At 38.5% G+C, this 17,926-nt stretch overlaps 2 protein-coding genes across 2 annotated transcripts in view; one reads left to right on the forward strand and one right to left on the reverse strand.

Annotated features, from left to right (window-relative positions):
* Positions 1-5,153: 5,153 nt before the first annotated feature.
* Positions 5,154-7,263, reverse strand: LOC128804958 (uncharacterized). Its single transcript, XM_053973304.1, has 2 exons — positions 6,637-7,263; positions 5,154-5,502 (listed from the first exon to the last, which is right to left on the reverse strand). The coding sequence occupies exons 1-2, from the start codon at positions 7,261-7,263 to the stop codon at positions 5,335-5,337; spliced, it is 795 nt and encodes a 264-aa protein (XP_053829279.1). The 3' UTR covers positions 5,154-5,334.
* The window catches only part of HMGCLL1 (3-hydroxymethyl-3-methylglutaryl-CoA lyase like 1), a 76,751-nt gene continuing 66,065 nt past the window's right edge, over positions 7,241-17,926 (forward strand). Inside the window, exon 1 of the mRNA XM_053973995.1 lies at positions 7,241-7,366. Coding sequence (XP_053829970.1) covers positions 7,262-7,366 — 105 coding nt within the window. The 5' untranslated portion in view covers positions 7,241-7,261. The remainder of the gene's footprint in view (positions 7,367-17,926) is intronic.

Here is a 17,926-nt window from a genome sequence, read left to right on the forward strand (position 1 = left end):
CCTGAGGGTGATGTGGACACCTAGATCCCTCCATTTACTCCAGAAAAAATGCAGCTCAGGCAGCTTAAACCTGTATAAAAGATTATAAATGTGGCAATGCCTAATTTAAGTGACTAAAGTAGGAGTTTGACTAATGCTGTCCGTGTCTATTTTTTTTCCTCTGCAGTCTCATGCAGATTGGATCTGTTTGTTATGAGTTAATCGTGGTATGCAGTTCACCCCCACACTTACTGACTTCCCCATAGTGGGATGGAGGAGAGAAACAAAAGCACAGAGGTGAGAAACCTTGTGAGTTGAGATAAAGACAGTTTAATAGGGAAAGCCAAGCTGTGCATGCAAGCAAGGCAAAATAAGGAATCGACTCAGCACTTCCCATTAGAAGGCAAGTGTTCTGCCATTTGCAGCAAAGCAAGGCTCCATCACATATAACTGTTACTTGGGAAGACAAATGCCATAAACCTGAATGTCACCCTGTTTCCTCCTTCCTCAGCTTTTATTAGTATGTTGACCATTTTGCAGTTGGCTGTCCCAGCTGTGTCCCAACTTCTTGCCTTCCCCCAGTCTACCACTGAGAGAAACAGAGAAAGATTTGACAAGGATCAGGAATAAAATAATAAAACATGAGTGTCTTATCAACACTGTTTACATCACAATACCAAAACACAGCACAGTACAAGCTGTGATGAAAACAATTAACTCCATCCCAGCCAAAACTAGCACCCTGTTGTACTAAGACCACACTAACACTTCTGAAAGTCATTATTTGCAATCAGAAAGATGAGAAAATTATGAATTTCCCTAAGAAAATTCTAATTCTTGTGCTGTCAAATAATTGTGATGCTTAGAGACATGTTTTATTGATAGACTTGGCAGTATTGGGTTAATGGTTGAACTCAATGATTCTAAAATTCTTTCCAAACCTAAGCAATTTTATGATTCTCTGATAATTGTATGAGCTGACACATAGACCTTAAAACTCCCAGATGTAGTATGTGAAACAAATCTTTTCCCATCCTGGTATACAAACATCTGCTTTGGAGGTGAATTGTGTTTTAAACTGGGGAAAGAAATAATTAAGGCTAGCATGGAATGGTTGAAACTGCAAATGGCATTCTGGTTATGAAAAAGAATACTGTTCTGTTTCACAGAATATTGCTTAAGCAACACTGTGAGTCCTAAACATAACAAAAGTAAGATGTATTCTGCTTCACAATATCACATTAGCATTTTAATTTAAAGGTATTGTAGGTTTTTTCTGCCTGGATGAAGTTTGCAGGTAAATTTTTGTTAGAATGCTGTGGATTCAAGAATGTGCTTTTTGTTGCAAATGAAACATGAAGTAGTGCACATCAATTTTTATGTGACTAAATCTTGTACTAGTGATGAAGATAGGAAAATAAGATGTAAGAAACCTGACTTTTCCCAAGTTTTTTTTTTACTTTATAGTGCTGTTGCTACCATTCTGCTAAAAAGGAAATCTCTGAATGTCAATACCATTCCAGTAATTCCTATGTCAGTCTTTCCTCTAGAGTTACAGTATTCATTTGCCTGGTTTAGTCTTTACTATTGAAGCCAAAAAATACATTTCTTTGTCCTACTTATGCATACTACTAAAGAGGATTTTAGATCATAGGACTCAATTGAAAACTTCAATCTGACTCTGAAGTTAAATACAAACAGAAATAGAGAAAAAAAAATGATGCACACATATACTTGATGATCTCAGATTACTTTGCATTACGGCACATGTGATATTTGTTTTTATCCTATGCTACACACTATTCCAATTTATTTTTCATTATTTAGTGGTATTTTGTCTAAAAGTTTTTGTTGTGTTGATAATTTAAAAATTGCTTTCAGTTACTGTGGATATACAGTTTAATTGCACATTGTTTAGGCAAAATGATATGAAGTAAATTGAAAAACACAAAACTGCCATATTAAACATGAGCAAACTACCTTGGCAAGCACATCCTTTATGTGCAAACACAAACTTTTCTTTGTCTCTTAAGTAGTAACTCTGCCTTTTTTACTGTTTACTTTCCAAATTTAGCAAGTTTATACTGCACCAGAAGACTTCTCCATTGTTTATTTTTTGTTTTTTTTTTTTTGTCCTAACTTGAGTAATGTTGGTGACAGAAGAAATAGAAAAATTCTGGTGTCAGACTGGTCACTATACTATAATTTCAACTGTTGCTATTGCTCTGGAACAATTTAATGATGAGACATAGCAATTTGGGACATACTGCAAGTAATTTTAAAAGTACAGCTATATGGCAAATGCCTCAAAAAATCCCTCAAATGTTTATTCCTGGTATGCCCACAAAATATGTTTTGCACGTTAACTTAGTAAATAGAAGAATAATAAAAAAAAAAGAACATGCAAATTTAGTTTTTGGGTTTATATCATCTACATGCATTTGTGTTTTATTGGATAATGCCTAATTCATTTTCACTTGCTGGACAAGTTTGAAATAGAGCAGTTGCATATGGTTTGTAGAAGATGGTTCATTTTGATACTAAAATATGTAATTAAAATAAATTGGAATAATTGCTCCCTAAGAGAACAGAGAAGGTTCAGGTCTTTAACTCTTTTTTCCTGTTTGGAAAGCACCACTCCCAGAATACAGTGCAGGTACAATTTTCAGGTTGTTTTGACTAAACTCTGATAAAAGCTCTCTATTTGAGAAGCAATGGATATAGCATAAAAGTGTTCCCAGCATTTCTTTATCCAATAAACATTACCTAAGAGTAATTTATAGTTTCTCTTTATCCTTCTTTATGTAAAAGAGTCACTTTTTTAAGAAACAAGTAAACTGGCTTCACTGACAATCAGTACTATTTTGTTGTGTCTTAATAACATAAAGAGAGGAAGGAAATCAGAGATTACTGCATATTGCACCTTATAATCCCTATAAGAAATCACATCAGTATTTATTGGCAGAGACGACTAGGTGGAGATGGAGATACTAAGTACATTGATGTGAAAAAAGGAGATGGAAACAGTCTGTATAACAGTAGGCAAATCACTTGCTCTGAAAAGGAAATATATCCTTCAATATTATAATAGCACCTTGAAAATCCATTCAGGAATTGGCTCATAGTTTCTCCTGATACTGTCAAGTGGTAGGTCAGGTCACTGAGACAAAGAAATCACAGTCTAAATGATGGAGTCAGACAAGGGGCACATTTAGTTCAGCAACATTTCTGTCAGTTATGGAAATAACTCAAATGGAAAATGTTATCCATAAATGAGCTCTTTCTGCTAAATTCTCTGCTGTCCTTGATATGCCTCATAACAATTTTAGGTAGCTATGCAGGGCTGGTACTTTGGAGACCACCCAAAGTCCCAAGGACTGCTGAGTACCATTTTTGCCAGTGTAAAAGTCAGCACCCTTTACAAATGTAAAATAACACAGCTTATGACACATCCCCTTTTTAATGACTCTGTGTATGGGTGTATAACTATGAAACCAGGTCTAAACTCAGAGAATTTCCTTCTTCTCCTTTTTGATACTGCATAGTAGTGTGAGAATAAAGTTAAAATATGTCCCATTTCGTGTTTGCTTGTTTTACATTGTGATCTACTTGTAATAAACCCTGTCATCTGACCAAATTAGTGAAAGAATAGAAAAGAACAGGCTCTAACATATGGCAAGACACTAACTTGGACTTTCTTCTTGATTGTGTCTGTTTCAAATGCCAGGTGTCTATCACCTGGGATACAGTTTTACTTTGGCAAAGTAAATCTATTACTAACCCTCTGAAGAATGCCGTCTCTGAATGATGCTGCAGCTAATGGAATACTGATTTACTGCCACAACTGTAAGGGATATTTTTTAACATTATGTTACACTTCCCATCAATTTAGATCAACCAGACCTACCATATGTGAGAAGTTATCTACATTTTTCTCCAATAAAACTGAAATGATGAAAGCTTTGCTTTCCCTGAGGTATGATCCAGTATTGGTAGCCCCATTGTTATTTTTTTTAGCCCTCATCTTTGTCAGGGCTGGAGCATATTATTCCTGCAATGCTTGCCAGAATTCTATGGCTTACTTGTTGTTTGAGACTCACCATATGTGTCTTTGATCCCTGCCTAGTAGGCACTTTGGCTGCTTGCCAGTTTGGCACTTATGATTATCATCAGTATGAATAGCTCCCTTGCTTCTGATTCTGTCCTTCTTGCTGTCATCAAATCACTCTTTAAACAACTTTCTTATTTTCTTTTAGATGCTTATAAACGATCAACCTATTTTTACCATGCCTTTCTTGGCCAAGCTTTTGTGTCACACTACAGGAAATCCAACAGCTTTATATTTCCACTCCTAATTATCTGACTGCCAACTACCTGTGTAACTGCCTGGGAACAATAAGGAGTACAGAAACACCTCTTGTGATAGTGTTTGGAGTTACTCTGCATATTACACAAATATGCCTGTTTTCCCCATCTGGTTGGCTTGGTGGCATGACTTCTATGAGAGATTATTTATTTTAGTCAAAAGCATTCCTTTTAATAAATGTTTTAAAACCTTTGACCAGAACACAGTGTGAGCCAATGACAATGATAAATTCAGAGGAGTATCAGAATGATAAACAGTTTTAAGAGACAAATGGAAAGCCAAAAGCCAGTTGTGCACAATTTCTACTCACTATCCTGATACAGCACTAAACACATCTGAGCCCTTCCATGTGTTCTAGTAAACTGAAGGTCTTCCAAAATGCTGTTGTTGAACAAAAGATATGCAGAATCAAAATAAGAAAGAGCACAGGGCACATAAAAGTCCAGACCACAAGAGGCCCACATGCTGTTACAGAAAGATCTGCCAGGAGTGTCCATTATTCTTTACCTGATCCTGCAAACCCTTCAATTACTAAATATATTGGTACTATCACAGGACAAGGGTATCTGCCTTCATTTTAACTCATAAAGTGGGGCGGAATAAGTTTTGTAGCCTCTGCAAGCAAAGAAGTGTAGCAAGATGATTGTGTGTGCCTAAAACACAATCCTCTTTGAGCTTCTTTCACTCTGTGCTGTCCAATGTGACTCGTGTTTAGCAATAACAATCCATTTTAGCTCTTGAGGTTTTAACACACAGGGCCTTTTTCAATAGAAAGATTATCACACCCTTCTCCCAAGAAACATGCATATTTCAGATGAATGTGTTTTATTTATACATCTCTTGGTTTTGAAACAACTCCTTGCATTTAGAAGGACCAGTTGAAAAATTCAGTGCAAAATTGGCAAGGGTGAAAAACAAATTCTGATTGCAGACAGAACAGAAAAGAAACAATGAGAAACTGTTGCATGGGAACTCAGTTTGGGATAACTTTAGAATGTATCTGTTATATTTTCCTTCTCTGCCCAACACCACGGGGAATTCAGATAAAGATGTTCTTTTTCAGAATATGTGGTGGCACTCTGAGTCTTGAAGTGGGTTTGTGACAGTAAACATCCACACTGGATGCAGGCTGGAAGAGGCCACTGAGATTTTAAGCACTAGAAAAACAAAACAGTAACAGACATAAAAACAATACCGTTAGAAGGGATTTAATGTGGAGAAAATAGCAGGTTGATATATAAGCTACCTGCAGAGCATTACAATGCAACTAATTTCAGAGGTATTTGTAAGAAAGATGATTAAAGGCCATATGAAATTTGACTTTGGAACTGGAGTAACTCGAGAACAGGCAAGGTAGGTAGGAGAGGTACACTTTATTCACAGACATACTCCTAACTTTCTTGTGATTGCAGTTATCTTTTTAGCAGCTGGCTATGAAATGTACAGAAAAGTGAAAATTAAGTTATTAATAAAGTGCCTTTCCCTTCACATATACCACATCATTGATAAACCCTCTCTCACTGCAAGACAAAAGAGAAAGGCATGATTTTTTTTTGCCAGCTTCTCTATATTTTATCCCTAACTATACAGGTAACAAGACCAAAGCAAATAGCTAGAGCCAGCATTTAAGGAAAGCTCAGTGGAATTGTGAACTGTGAAAATACAAGAATGTTAGATTCATAAATATTTTACTGGAAAAAAAGCAGAAAAGATACTAACTGCATCAGATAGTAGTCAGTAAAAAAACTTCCTGGCACTTTTCAGTGGCCAGATTTCAAATTGCAGAGATGACCACCAGTAATATTTTAAATTTTTTACACTGAATTTTAAATATCTTATTTCTGAAAAGCCATGATTATCCTTGAAAAACAAAAGCTTCCCAACCAATCAATCAGCATTCAGTTTTGGTTTACAATGGCTATGGAAACACAATTTTCAGATGCTCAGAACAACAAGGATGAAATGCAAAACTGCAGAAGAAAGATGAGGCTTTGAGAGCTTCATATCTATCTGTGAACAACTGAAACAGAAACTTGGTGATAAACCTGATAATCTTTTGCAGAAAATGATTGACAGAAAGGTTAATAAATTTAACAAAATATCCCTGATACCCCAGAAAACGAATGATCCAGAAAAAATTTTTGCTTGAGAGGAGTTTGGAAAGTAGGTTGACACTAAAATGATCCATTACAATGCATGTAAGGGAGCAGACAAAATATAACTTGCTGCTGCCGAGGGAGCTGTTGAAACCTCAACAGTATTACATTTGTAAACCTCTAAGGTTTTGCTACCTGAATGGAAAGCAGAAATGCCAGTGTGTGCACGAAGCTTCGTGTCACCTGGACGCCCGAGCGACCACGACCTGGTTTTATCTTGCATCGTTTGCACAACCCAGGGATGCCGAACAGGACACGTAGGCTTGGTCTGGAAGCAGCCCTGTCCCTTCCCCTTGCTCCTCTCTTTCCCTCCTGCTGCCTAAAGCCTTGCCAGGTCAGGCTGGGCCCGGTGTCCCAGGGCAAGGGGCATGTGGGGCAGGAGGCCTGGCTGTCCCCATGCTCGGCCCTCCCGGCTCTCCTCAGCGGTTTCTCCCGCACGCACGCCCCGCGATTGCAGGCTGCTGCGGCGCCGGCCGAGCCCGCAGCGAGCGCGGCCACCCACAGTCGCGGCGCCTCAGTCGTGAAGGCGAGGGGAGCAGGAGGAGCGAGAGGAAAGAAGGCGAGGAGGAGCAGGAGGCGACGGGGGCAGAGGGCGAGGAGAGGCACGGGGCGAGCCCCGGGTCCGGCGGGCGTGAGGCGGCGGCCGCCGCAGCCGCGCGGGAGGGGACGCGGCGGCGCTCGCGCTCCGCCAATCGCGGGGCCGCTCGCGCGCGGGCCGGGAGGCTGCGCCCCCCCTGCGGCGGCGGCTGCCGGGCGAGCCATGGGCACGGTGCCGTCCGCGCTGAAGCACTGCCTCAGCTACCAGCACCTCCTCAAAGAGCAGCTGTGGATCGCGGAGCCGCCCGCGGCCGCGCACCCCGCGCAGGTACCGCCGGGCGCGGGTCAAGGGATGGGACGGGGCTGGCCCTACAGGGCGCGACCGCCACCAGGGGGAGGACGGGGCACCGCCGCCCCCCGCCCCTCAGGCACCGCACCTCTGCTGCCCCTGCCCGCCGGCAGCTCCCGAGTTTCTCCCCTCCCTCCTCTCTCCCCTCTCCCGTCCTACCCCGAGCAGCGGGTGAGCGGGGGAGGGCCTTACCCACCGCCCCGCACCGCTGAGGTGTGTCTGGTCAATGTTTCAGCACACAGCCGGTGTTACACCGTGTTCCAGGCAGTACGAACACAGGTGGGTGGTGCTGGGGCAGCGGTGAGGCAGTGGCAAACCCACTCAGCAGTGGTCCTCACCACGCCTGATCATTCCCCGTGTGAAAATGATAAAATGGCAGGGTGAGACGCATTTGGGCGGGGCCGCGGCACTGCCCTTGCTCCCTGCAGCTTGTGTTGCTCCCACGAGTGCGGCGGGCGCGTTTGCTGTCGAGGGAAGAGTCACTGCAGCCGTGGGGGTGCGGAGGCAGAGCCGGGGGTTGTCACGGAGGGGTGAGTGAAGGTGGCTGCTCACCCTCCTGTGTGTGAGCTGTGAGCAGGTGTGCAGTGGCTGCAGGGAGTGCAGGTTAGTTGAGGCGCCCGGACAGGCTGCCAGATCAACGGCGTAGGCCATGACTGTCCTGAACATGGCTTAGGGGAAGAAATGAAGCAAAGTTACCAGCATGTCCTCTCTGAACAGTCATTCAGTCCAACTCCAGCTCCAGTAATCAGTCAGTCCTTCAAACCTTTAAAAACATAAGCCAAGCCTAGAACAAAATAGTTTAAACTGTACTTAAATACATTTTAAATTTTCTTTTTAAGAGCAGCTCTTGTTTGTTGCATCTTTCTTCTGTTTTCAGATAGGTGGTGGGATCATTTTCCATTTTGCTCCACTCTTTGGAAGTGATATTTAATTACTATGTAGCAATGTGACTTCAGAGGCGGAGAGATGATGAAAAGTGTTCTGAGGGGTATGAGAACTCATAGCATTTTAATTTTGCTTCAGATGCTCTGAGCCTCGTATCTCAAAAGATGCATATATGGAATACCCAAAGCAACGTTGTTGTGAGCATAGGGCTTTGTATAGGTAAGCCCCATACAGCTTCCAGCTATCATATTTCCCTGGGAATGGTGTCTATCCAGCATTAAATTTTGGCGAAATAAATCAATTTTTTTAAAGTGGATTTTTTTTATGGTAAAGAAATAAAATAAAATAAATAAATAAAATAAAATGGACTTTTATGTATCAGGCCTGAAGCAAAGCATTCTAATTCTGTTCACATGCCCTCGCTACATTTTGGTGCATCATTTCCTTTCAAAAGATCTGAAAAGATTTTTTTTTTTGGTAAAAATTTCCTTCAAAATACCTTGATATGCCACTTGACTGTGTCAGCCTCTCTCCCCCTATCAGATGAAGCATTTGAAAAGTCTTATGCAACAGAGTGGGTCTGCAGTCAAAAACAATCATTAACATCTTCTCAGAAAATAGTAGATTAAAAAACAGGTTTTCTTTATTGTAATGGATCATTTTACTTAATTTTTGCAGTGCTCTTCTTTCATTTTCATCACAATTTTTCTTTGCCCAAAGATACAAAAGGATGTCTTCATCAGTAAACAGCAAACATGAGAATATACAGCAAGCATCTCCCCCACGCACATTGATGTGGGTGTGAGCTGCATAGTAGACTAATTAAATTCAGAGTTGGTCATTGTTCACATTTGCTTCTGCATTACCTTGCTGTGATTTTACATGAATCTGTTCAAATGTCCATATTTCTCACGTGGATTCTTAAACAACCCACAAAGGTTTTCCTTATGTAGGAGTGCATTCCATACCAATCCCATTCAAGAAAAAAAAGTGTTTCTTGTTATGTGATCTAGAAACTATACTGGCTCAAGTAATGATTGTAAAAGGTTTGTTGGTCTTTTTTTTTTTATGACCAGTGTATGCAAGATAGTTATGGCAGCACCACTATAACGATATTTATGAGAGTACACTATGGAATAAAATAGGAAAGGGAGTTTAGGTACAAGAACAGTTTCCCAGAAATAACGTTTTCATGGCTGGTAAAAATAAAGAGTTTATTTACTTGCTGAAATATTTTCAGGAGTTCCTCAGAATTTTTCTTTAACTACCAAGTAAAATGTAAGTGTTGCTGCCAGGTCTCTTGTAAAAAAAAAAAACATTCTATTTTGTATAAAGACCCCAACTATATAATAATCTGGTTTTATACTGTGCTGACTAATTTGTAGTCCTATCCAGGTTTAACCACTTGAAGCTCTACAGGAGGCGAAATAAAGTGTTCTAAAGTGAATAGTGGGATGTCTTAGTCTTTGTTTTCCTTTATTTTTTTCTGTTTCATTTAGCCAACTATTTTTGTGGTATTTAGTGGGTGGCTTTAAGTAGCTTTCCCAGGCAGGTGCTGTCGGGGTGCCTGTGGCACCGAGAGCGTCTCCACTTCGGCCTGCGTCAGCAACTCCTCCAGCCCACCAGATGCCTGAGCCTGGATGGTGCAATGAAAGCCTCACCAGAATGACGAGAGGGCTCTTCACGTGGTAAAATCCAGCAGGGTTTATTAAGGACAAATCCGAGGGTCCAGGCAGGGTAGAAGTAGGTAAAATCCAAGGAGGCAGGGTAGAAGCAGGAGCAGGTAGGGCAGGAACACAACCGCTGCTGAAGGGAACTGGTGGCAAAGATTCAGGAACAGGGGAGGGATTAGTTTATATAACCCAGGGGAGGTGAAAAGGATCAGGATACAAATCATCCAATGGGGAGAGGAGTCAGGGGAGGAGTTGGAGTGGGGTGATTTGAACTGTACCCATGGGGAAGTGAGGAGGGAGTGGTTTTCCAGGGAGGACCAATGGAGGAACAGGGGATACAGTATTTTCTAGAACTGGGGGGGTGAACAACTGGTGACTGACAACCATACATTTGCCTGAAGAAGCGAGGAATCATGGGAAGTTGCACCAGTCTCTCACCCTATGTTAATGATGTTGCTTTCCCAAGGCATACCAGCCCTGTCTCCCCCATTGCTGTCTCCCACAGTATTTCTAGAACAATATTTGACTTTAAAAGATAGACTTACTTGAGTAGTAAAGTTATTAAAAAGGAGAGATGAAAAGTAATAGGTAATTTGGGTAGGTGGCTAAACAGACAGTAAATACAATTTTCTACTACCTATTTGTAGAAGTTACTAATACCTATTTCAATCTTATTTAGACTGTAATGCATCAAAAAATTACTGAACACCTGACTGGTCAATGAGACATCACATTCCTGTTGCAGTGTGTTCATCTTTCTCCATATGCTTACTTTCTTAACCGTTTGCTTCAGAACACTTCCGTAATGCTTTATACAAGGAATACAGTTCAGCTTCATTTTCTTAGCATGACCCCAGTGTATACAGTTTTTATTAACAGGTCTGATTAACTTAATATTAAAGGTCTGGTTTATTTTTACTAAATAAGAGCTATAGTACACAAGATTTTGTTAAAGACGTGGATTTATATCAGAACTGTAAAATGTGCTGGTATCTATGGAGAAAAGAGGTGGCTGTAGATACTGCAGTACTGGGGAGATTTCTGCAGTGATCAATGTCATTTCCAGTGGCAACTCACAGGATTTGACCAGAGCATGTAATGCACTTTGTGGTCTGCTTTGTGAAATGCTCGGGCTGAGCAGCAGGGAAAGTGTTTATCTGCTGCTGGTATCCCCTAGTTAGCAGGAACCCTCTTGCTGGAGAAGAGATGGTCTGAGAACAATGGTCATTGGTCTTATCCTACAGACTTAATGTTATATTTTCATGTAGGCTAGAACAGAATTTTGATGCACTAGGAATATGCTAAGGACACAGCAGGGAAGATCTGGATGGCTAAAGAAGTGCAAAAGACTGGGATGAAATTCAAGGATACAGAATGATTAGGTGCTTTGAAAAGACTTTTAAGCCAAACTAGAAACTTTGACCTTATTGTTAGAAGAGATTGAGGAAGAACTTTGGAATCTTCACAAATCATAGGATGACTATGAGCTGCCAATATAGCTGTTAAAAAAAATCAAGTTAGGTCTTCAGATAGAGTAGATCAAGTATCTCCAGTCAAACAGGGAGGTGTTGATGCCGTTGCAAATAAACTGTATCTGTTCCATTTTGGTTAGTCATGTTCAAGAAATTGAATTGAATTCCAAGTTAGGTCTTGCACCACTGGAACTGCAACATTGTTTGGGAACATTGACTGGGAAAAGGGAGGTGAAATGTAAAATGACTTGGGCTTGTTTGACACCTAGTGTTAAGGCCTGGAGGATGTGCAGGCAGGGTGGGAAGAAGAGGAATTAGCTGCTTAAAATAAAGGAAGATGTTGCTATCCACAAACACACACTTATACTCAGTCCATATAATAAATACAAAGTAGAAATTTAAAAACAAATTATCCATTGGTGGAATTCTTCAGGAGCTTTGTAATCACAGTAGTGAGGATATGACTTACGGTTACTAAAAGGATTATATGATGTGGTTTCCGTAGTAGTGAAAATTATTTGTTTTTGAAGAACTTTCAAAGATTATATAATAAGGAATAGAAGACTAGATATTTAAATATTTTAAAATAGAGACAATTCCATTTCTAGTTTTTTAAGTTACATTGCATGGCTTACAATAGTTTGTTAGGGTCAGAGTGTCAACTTTAGCATGAGTATTCATCTGCTGCTTCAAACTGGGGAATCCTACTCTGCAAGAGGGTAGTGGATAAACATAGCTAAATGGTAAGCATCTTTTTCTTGAACCAATGTGTTTATGTACTACTAGCTAGGTGTACTAAGGGATATAGTAAAATAAGAATATATTAGGAGTCATATGGTTTGGTGAGGGCTGCCTACACTTAAAACAAAAAAAGCAAAATAAGACTAGTCTCTTATTCTGCCAGATGGAGCTGGGACTCTAGGAAGTGTAATCTGTCTAAATAATGCTAATGTGTGCTATGTTATGTTGTAGGATTTCTGTCACAGACTTAGGCTGTCATATGGAATGCAATATCCAGAATCATTAACAGTTATTCAGGATATTACAATTGAAAAGTTTTGTAACTGGGGAGGAACAGAAATGCTAGGTGCTAAGTACGTAAAATAATGAGCAAAAACTTGGGTCCTCTAACTTAGACAGCTAACTTCTGTTTCAGAGCCTTGATTGCAATGATTTATATGCTACGTGCCTAAATATCCAGACTGAAAATGCACAGACTAAGATTCCCTCATCTCCTCACTGCATGACACACTTGGATCAAGAGATGCAAGTGTCTTACTTTTGCAGTTTTAATGTGCTAGTTTAAATTTGTAACAGATTATCATGTTTTAAATGTATGCTAGAAACCTCTCAAATTTATTTTTAAAGTAACTCAAGAATAACAATAAAACCCACAGTCCATGTGACAATTATGTATGTGTTCCTTATGTTTGATTCTTGATTCAAATTACAGCATAAAAAATGAGGCATATGGTATTATGCAGCCTGGGAGGAGACAGCAGATCTCTTTTATTTGAGTCTTTTAGGTATACCTCAGAGCAACTCCTTTGAGACATACTGTTTTTGTATATATACATGTTCTTTTTATCTCCATTTAATTATATATTCCAGGAATAAATTAACATTTACAGGCTCTCATCAAATAACTATTTAGTCTATTTTCATTTTTAAATTTAATTTATCTAGTTAAAAGTACTGTAAAAATTGCTATCAATATTGCAAATTTATGAATTTACTATGACAATTACCATTCATCATTATTTATACCCGTTTTTTATTGATTTTTTTTTAACCTGATGAAAATTGTATATAAGTAGAGAAAAAACAATGTAGTTTTCCTGGACTTTATGTTGTAGTTTTTGTTTCTTAACTCTTTAAAATATTTGCATTACTTAAAGATAATTAATGAAATGTTTATAGAGAAAGTATGTTAATTTCACTGGACAAAGATCTTTCTTCCCTCTTCCCCTTGCCCAACATTTTTTCCTCATTCTGTGTTTTCATTCTGAACTTGTGTTGTCTTTTATATAACCTAAGACCAAATAATTGATCACTAAGTGACTATGAAATTCCTGGTTTCTAGTCCTACATTCTTCCAGCCCTTCTGTATTCTTCTATATGCAGAGGCCTTGTCAATATAGAACTTATTAAATGGATCTTTTTCTCAGTGAATACATTACAAGAATATCCCAAGAATGGGACCTTTTTTTTTCTTTGTTGCAGATTCCAAGGAACATTTATTTTCTTAGTGTTCATAAGATGTAAAGCATACAGTTATTAAATATAAATAATACATTTATATATTATATATAAATATAATTATTAAATAGATAAAATAAATAGAAGAATAAAGTAGACAATATTATAATTTAATTTTAAATTATAGCAATGTATTAAGTTTTTATCAGCATGCTGTTTTTTCTTATTAAATTTGGAAATGATGAATGACATATGATACATGCTGACACTGAAGGTACTAAATAAAACACCCTCCCACTGCATTTAACTGGAGTAGGGAGAGTGCAATGCTGAGCTCTTTCTAAAATGTTCTTTGAGTTTCCCCTTCAGAATATGCAGTCACTAGACTCATGACAATTTTTTCAGTCAGGTATTTTATATGCTGCAGAGTAGGATCTCAATAAGGTTGAAGAAAGTCCAAAAAGGCTGAGTAGTTGGTTTGTTAGGGGTGCCAAACTGGATGTTAGAAGTTCAGAAGCTGATAAAGTGTAGATTTGACCTAATTGGAGTCACTGACTTTTAGGTTTTTTATACCATTGGCCTGTAAATACTGGATGGGTAACAGGAGCTTTTTAGTTGATAGAGATATATGCTATACTGGGATTATTAGGTGAATTTAAAATTTTATAATAAAAGAAATACTGGAAGGAAATGGAAATACTGTAAAGGATTTGCTTTCCAAATTTGGGAACTAAAAAAATGCACTGGAAGTTTTTATTCAGACCCCATATCGGCTCTTTGCTGAGATCCCATTTATGACTTTTCCCACCTCCATCTCCTTCAAAGCCTAAATATGAGTACAATGATGTTCATTTCCTCTCATGCCAGCTCAAGAAAGAGGATTGATTTAAGACACCCCACACGTCAAATAATAATTTTAAAATTCATGCATCTTGAGATCATTCTTTTCTCATTGCTTTGGCTGGGAGTGAATATAAGTGAATTGCCAAAGATCAATCAGATCCCAGTTTAATTACTGCTGAAATAAATGAGAATATATTTTAATAAGACTCTTATTTATGATTTGTGGGTCTTCTGTCTTTTAGTTTTTGTAAGGAAATCTCACCTTAGAAGATTACTGTACCAGCTGGTCAGACATAGAAGTTTTCATAAAGGGCAACATTTACTGCTCCTAATTAATCAAACTTTCTGGTTTTTAATTTTCTGATATGGTAACTAATAAACAGTATTAGCTGTTGTCTCTATAGTGGCTTTTAGGTTGGATTTTTTCCACTTAGAAGGGATGCTGAGTACCTAAAATGCTTAAGGGTGACATGCTGGGTACCTAGGATGAAGTTACTTGTTTTCTCTACATTTTAATGATAAGACTATTTTTTGGTGCTTCTGAGGAAAAAGGTAGCTTCAACTCTTGCAGCACCTGTATTGAAAGATTCACGTGTCTATGGAAGTGTGTGTTTGAATTTCAGTGTATAGGTGAATAGCGTGCAGTAAGAAACTAGTGCAGTGTAGGTACAGTCCAGAGATAAAGCTGAGTTCCTGTCATCCTTACTTCTTTCACTACATAGATATTGAGGTGTTTAAACAAGGTGATGGTTCTCTGAAAGTTTAGGAACTGAAAGTTATTGAGAATCTTTAATGTGTCAAGTATGAAAGAAGTTATGTTTAAAGAAACCATGGAGAGCTTCAGAAAAGTAGTTATTTAATACTTCAGGCTGTGTTGAATTCTCTTCTATTGTTTCGCTCTCTCATTCATTTAACAAAACATTCATTTAAAAAATTAAATAATATTTTCTGTAGCATCCTTCTTTTCCCACAAATTTACATTTAAAAAGATAGATGAAGTATGAAAGAGATGATGTCGTGTGGTATTGTGAACTTGCTGGGCAAAATGTGCCACCTTAAAAGTTTGCTGGTGCACATGATAATGCCGATGTGGACTTTGACATAGAGTGTTATGAAGTACTATGCACTCAGTAAGGCTCATCAATTAATTGATGCTCAGAAAATGCTAGAACAAAAAAATAATAATTTTACGCGTGGGAATAAAAATTACACAGAAATTTGTAGGAAAAGGTTCTCTCTGTCTATCTAATCCATCTATGTTCTGTCACTTGGGAAAACTTATCAGGATATTGGAATTCTGAGAGAAGTTGCTTTCTTGATTGATCAGAAATTTCTGAGATAAGAGCATGATCAAAATCAGACTTTCATACTGTGCTAAATACCCATAAAACAAATTCAGCATTTTTGCTTTTCAGCAAAAGGGAAATATTACTGCTGTGTTAATGTACACTTATATAGCCCTTTTGGGGTAGAAATGTCACAATGGTGCACGCGCCTTTAAATTAAGCAGTGCAGTAGAGATGAAGGATTTTTTCTATTTTGTAATATGTTAATAGGGACATAATGTACAATGAATAATAAGAATTTTATTGCATAAGATATTACTATTCAGACACATATTTTATTATCTGGTCTTTTAATTAATCACTTCAGAGGAAAACTGCTAAATGCACGGTTTACATTTCAGAAAAATATTTCCAGGGACAGTTTTAAGAGTTGCCTTTCAAACTAAAGTTATTACAGTTAGAAGTAATCAGCTCATAGCTTTTTTTTACCTAACTTTTAGAAGTTAACTGGGTTAGGTATTGTAGGGGTCTCAGGCAAGGTATCATGTCAATGGTGAAGATTTTTATTAATATTTGGGATGAAGTTCTAATATTGCAAAAGATGGAAAAGAAGCTGCAGGTCATAAGAAGGAAATTATATTTACTATTGGAATGTTGTTATAGCTGATATTATTTTTAGATAATTCCCTTGTTAAATGGAGATTTATTTTACAGTTTGGTGTAAATGAATGAAAGTTACTCCAATTGTGACATTACATTTGAATTTATCTGGATTAAATATTCTTATGAGAGTCATTCTCAGCAGCTCTTGCAACAAAAACACAGATTTATTACATGCAGAAACTGCTAAAAGGTGCACTGTTGAAAAAATTGTACTGGGTAGACATTTCTTCTTTGTTTGAGTGGGTTTTTTTTTGTCCACAGATGTTAGCTGTTTTGTATGGGAATAAAGGTGTTAGTTTATGAGTTTCTTGGAAAAAGAAGTTTAAAGGCTTTGAATGGATGAGATGTGTGGACTGAAGCGCCAGAGGACATTGCCGGAATGTTAGGTGAAACCCATAGGGAAATAATTCAACAGCAGCATCTGGAAAGGAGCTGTATGTGGCTTTAGGGCTTACTTTTAATGCAAGTAGTTAAGATGAGATTAAATATAGGTGTTAGTATGTGAGAAATGGAGGAACAAGGTAAGCGATGAAGGTATATCATGTGGAACTCTGGGATTAGGGAAAAGATTTAACAGAATCCACAGCTGATCACAGCTGAATTTTTAAAACCCTGGAAACATAATTTGAATTGAACTGTATACTAGCTTCATAGAAAATAAAGCAGTGTACATGAATATTTTATTGGGGAAAAGAAGACAGGGTATAGGCCAGTTCATTGGCCTTGGCACGTCTCTTTTGCCAGAATGGGATGAATGAAGATGGTGGAAAGTTAAGCTACTAAGCCAGTTGGCTGTTGCTATGCAGAGAGGAATCAACTGGTGATTGAGAATTTTCTCTTGTCTCCCTGCCATTTTTTGGTATTCATTACTTGATTCAATTTCCTAAGCACTCTTGTCTGGTGCCATATGAGATGCCCTAAGGTAGCTGCGATGGCTTATAGGATTGGCAAGTATTGAATAGGATTTACAGGAGACTCGTGCCTTCTGGCTCAATGGCTAGAGGTCAAGTCAGATGCATCTCAAATGCACAAGGGTGCCTGTACTTAGCCATCTGACCTGTGCCCCTACTGTTTGCTGTGTTGTTGGATAAGCTTTTGGCCATTGCTGACAGTGCTGAGAAGTGGTTCATCTAGTTGGCCATGTTTCATTGATGAGGCCATAATATCCTCCTTTATCTCCAACTTCCAAAAAGCCACAGCTCCTGTGTCCTGCATGCTGTGTTGAGGAAACCTTAAGACATTTTATGTGAATATATACATTGACTGCACCAGGATACCTAGGACACCTGTAGACATAACTGTGTAGATACTTAAGGATTTTTGAAGTCCAGTTGAGTCCTATCATTAAGAACATTTCAGGACATTTTGAGCTTAATGAGTGGTCTGGCTGCATTGCCATTTAGTCCATAACTAGTATTATCTATTGTCAGTAGTTGGAAAAACCCCTAGGTTAAGTTTATGTGTCACAGTAAAATGAAAGTACAGCTAATATTAGTACTATTAGGTATTTTTTCCCTT

The sequence above is a fragment of the Vidua macroura genome, chromosome 3 (genome assembly GCF_024509145.1).
Source record: "Vidua macroura isolate BioBank_ID:100142 chromosome 3, ASM2450914v1, whole genome shotgun sequence".
In the NCBI taxonomy this organism is placed as follows: Eukaryota; Metazoa; Chordata; class Aves; order Passeriformes; family Viduidae; genus Vidua; species Vidua macroura.

What these genes read in the sequence shown, in the direction of transcription:
- LOC128804958 (XM_053973304.1), bottom strand. Translation starts at nt 7,263, where the DNA reads ATGGCTCGCCCGGCAGCCGCCGCCGCAGGGGGGGCGCAGCCTCCCGGC. An exon ending in CATTTCTGCTTTCCATTCAG is followed by an intron (nt 5,503 to 6,636) that starts GTAGCAAAACCT and finishes TTGTTTTTCTAG; the next exon opens with TGCTTAAAATCTCAGTGGCC.